This window comes from Loa loa, assembly GCF_000183805.2.
Source record: "Loa loa unplaced genomic scaffold supercont3.3620, whole genome shotgun sequence".
NCBI lineage: Eukaryota > Metazoa > Nematoda > Chromadorea > Rhabditida > Onchocercidae > Loa > Loa loa.
The window spans coordinates 1-896 of record NW_018111798.1 but is presented as its reverse complement, the minus strand read 5'-3'; the positions used below and the strand labels follow the sequence as shown (position 1 = coordinate 896).

The 896-nt window shown below is 35.7% G+C and overlaps 1 protein-coding gene across 1 annotated transcript; it reads right to left on the bottom strand.

Annotated features, from left to right (window-relative positions):
- Positions 1–366: 366 nt before the first annotated feature.
- LOAG_16021 (hypothetical protein) lies at positions 367–651 on the bottom strand (the record flags this gene model as incomplete). Its single annotated transcript, XM_003151509.2, has 1 exon — positions 367–651. A coding segment is annotated over one exon (285 nt), but the record flags the coding sequence as incomplete, so codon positions are not given.
- Between the last annotated feature and the right edge of the window lie 245 nt (positions 652–896).

The following is an 896-nucleotide window of genomic DNA, read 5'->3' as shown; positions in this document are numbered from 1 at the left end:
TATATATATATAAGAACTAGATAAAAAAGCTATCAAATCAGGGAGAAGCATACACTAATTTTAAAGAATCTCTGAAGTCATCAAGGTAGCTCGAACTAAACAAATTGCAGGTCTCGCTAGAGTTGAGATCTCTGAACTTATCAAGGGGACCGACCGATATTTTAAGAAAAAAAAATGGTGGACTGTCACTTCATAGAAAGAAAGGAAAATTTGTGTCAACATAAACGGAAGGACAAGCTACTGATTTTTAGAAAATCATGAACATTTCGAAACAGAGAATTATGCACCCAGTAAAACGATATCAACTTCAGTTTTTATATTAGTCATTTTTATCTGAATTGTGTGCCATTTCAGTCCAATTTCCAACTACATTTTAGTGAGTTTACCACGAGGTATCATATTGAATAATGTGCCGTTTGAATTAGACTTATTAACTGCCAATAAAATTCGCTGGTCCCTGACCAACTCACCCCATAGGTAAGTCATACCACATTTGGGACACTGCCCTTGAATAGGAAACAACAAGGTTTTGTATTCGTCATCAGCATTCAAAGCGTATTTCGACAAACATCGCATGTGGAAATGAGATTTGCATATTTCAGTGGCGCTACAACGAAGCAATTCAGAGATCTGGAAAAATTTTTTTGAAGACTTCCAGGCAATTCATAAAACAAAGAAACATTCCCTTGTGGAATGGAATGATTGTATCGAAGGAAGCAAAATGCAACATCAAGTGATTATTGACGATATCAATGAAAGTTAAATGGACTATTTATATGATGATTAAAAGTAGACGGAAGGAAGGTTAGATCGAATGATAAAAGAACAAGGTTGATGAGGAATCCGGGAACTGGATGGGAGAACAGGTTTTGAGCCTTCAAGAAAAAGATGCGATT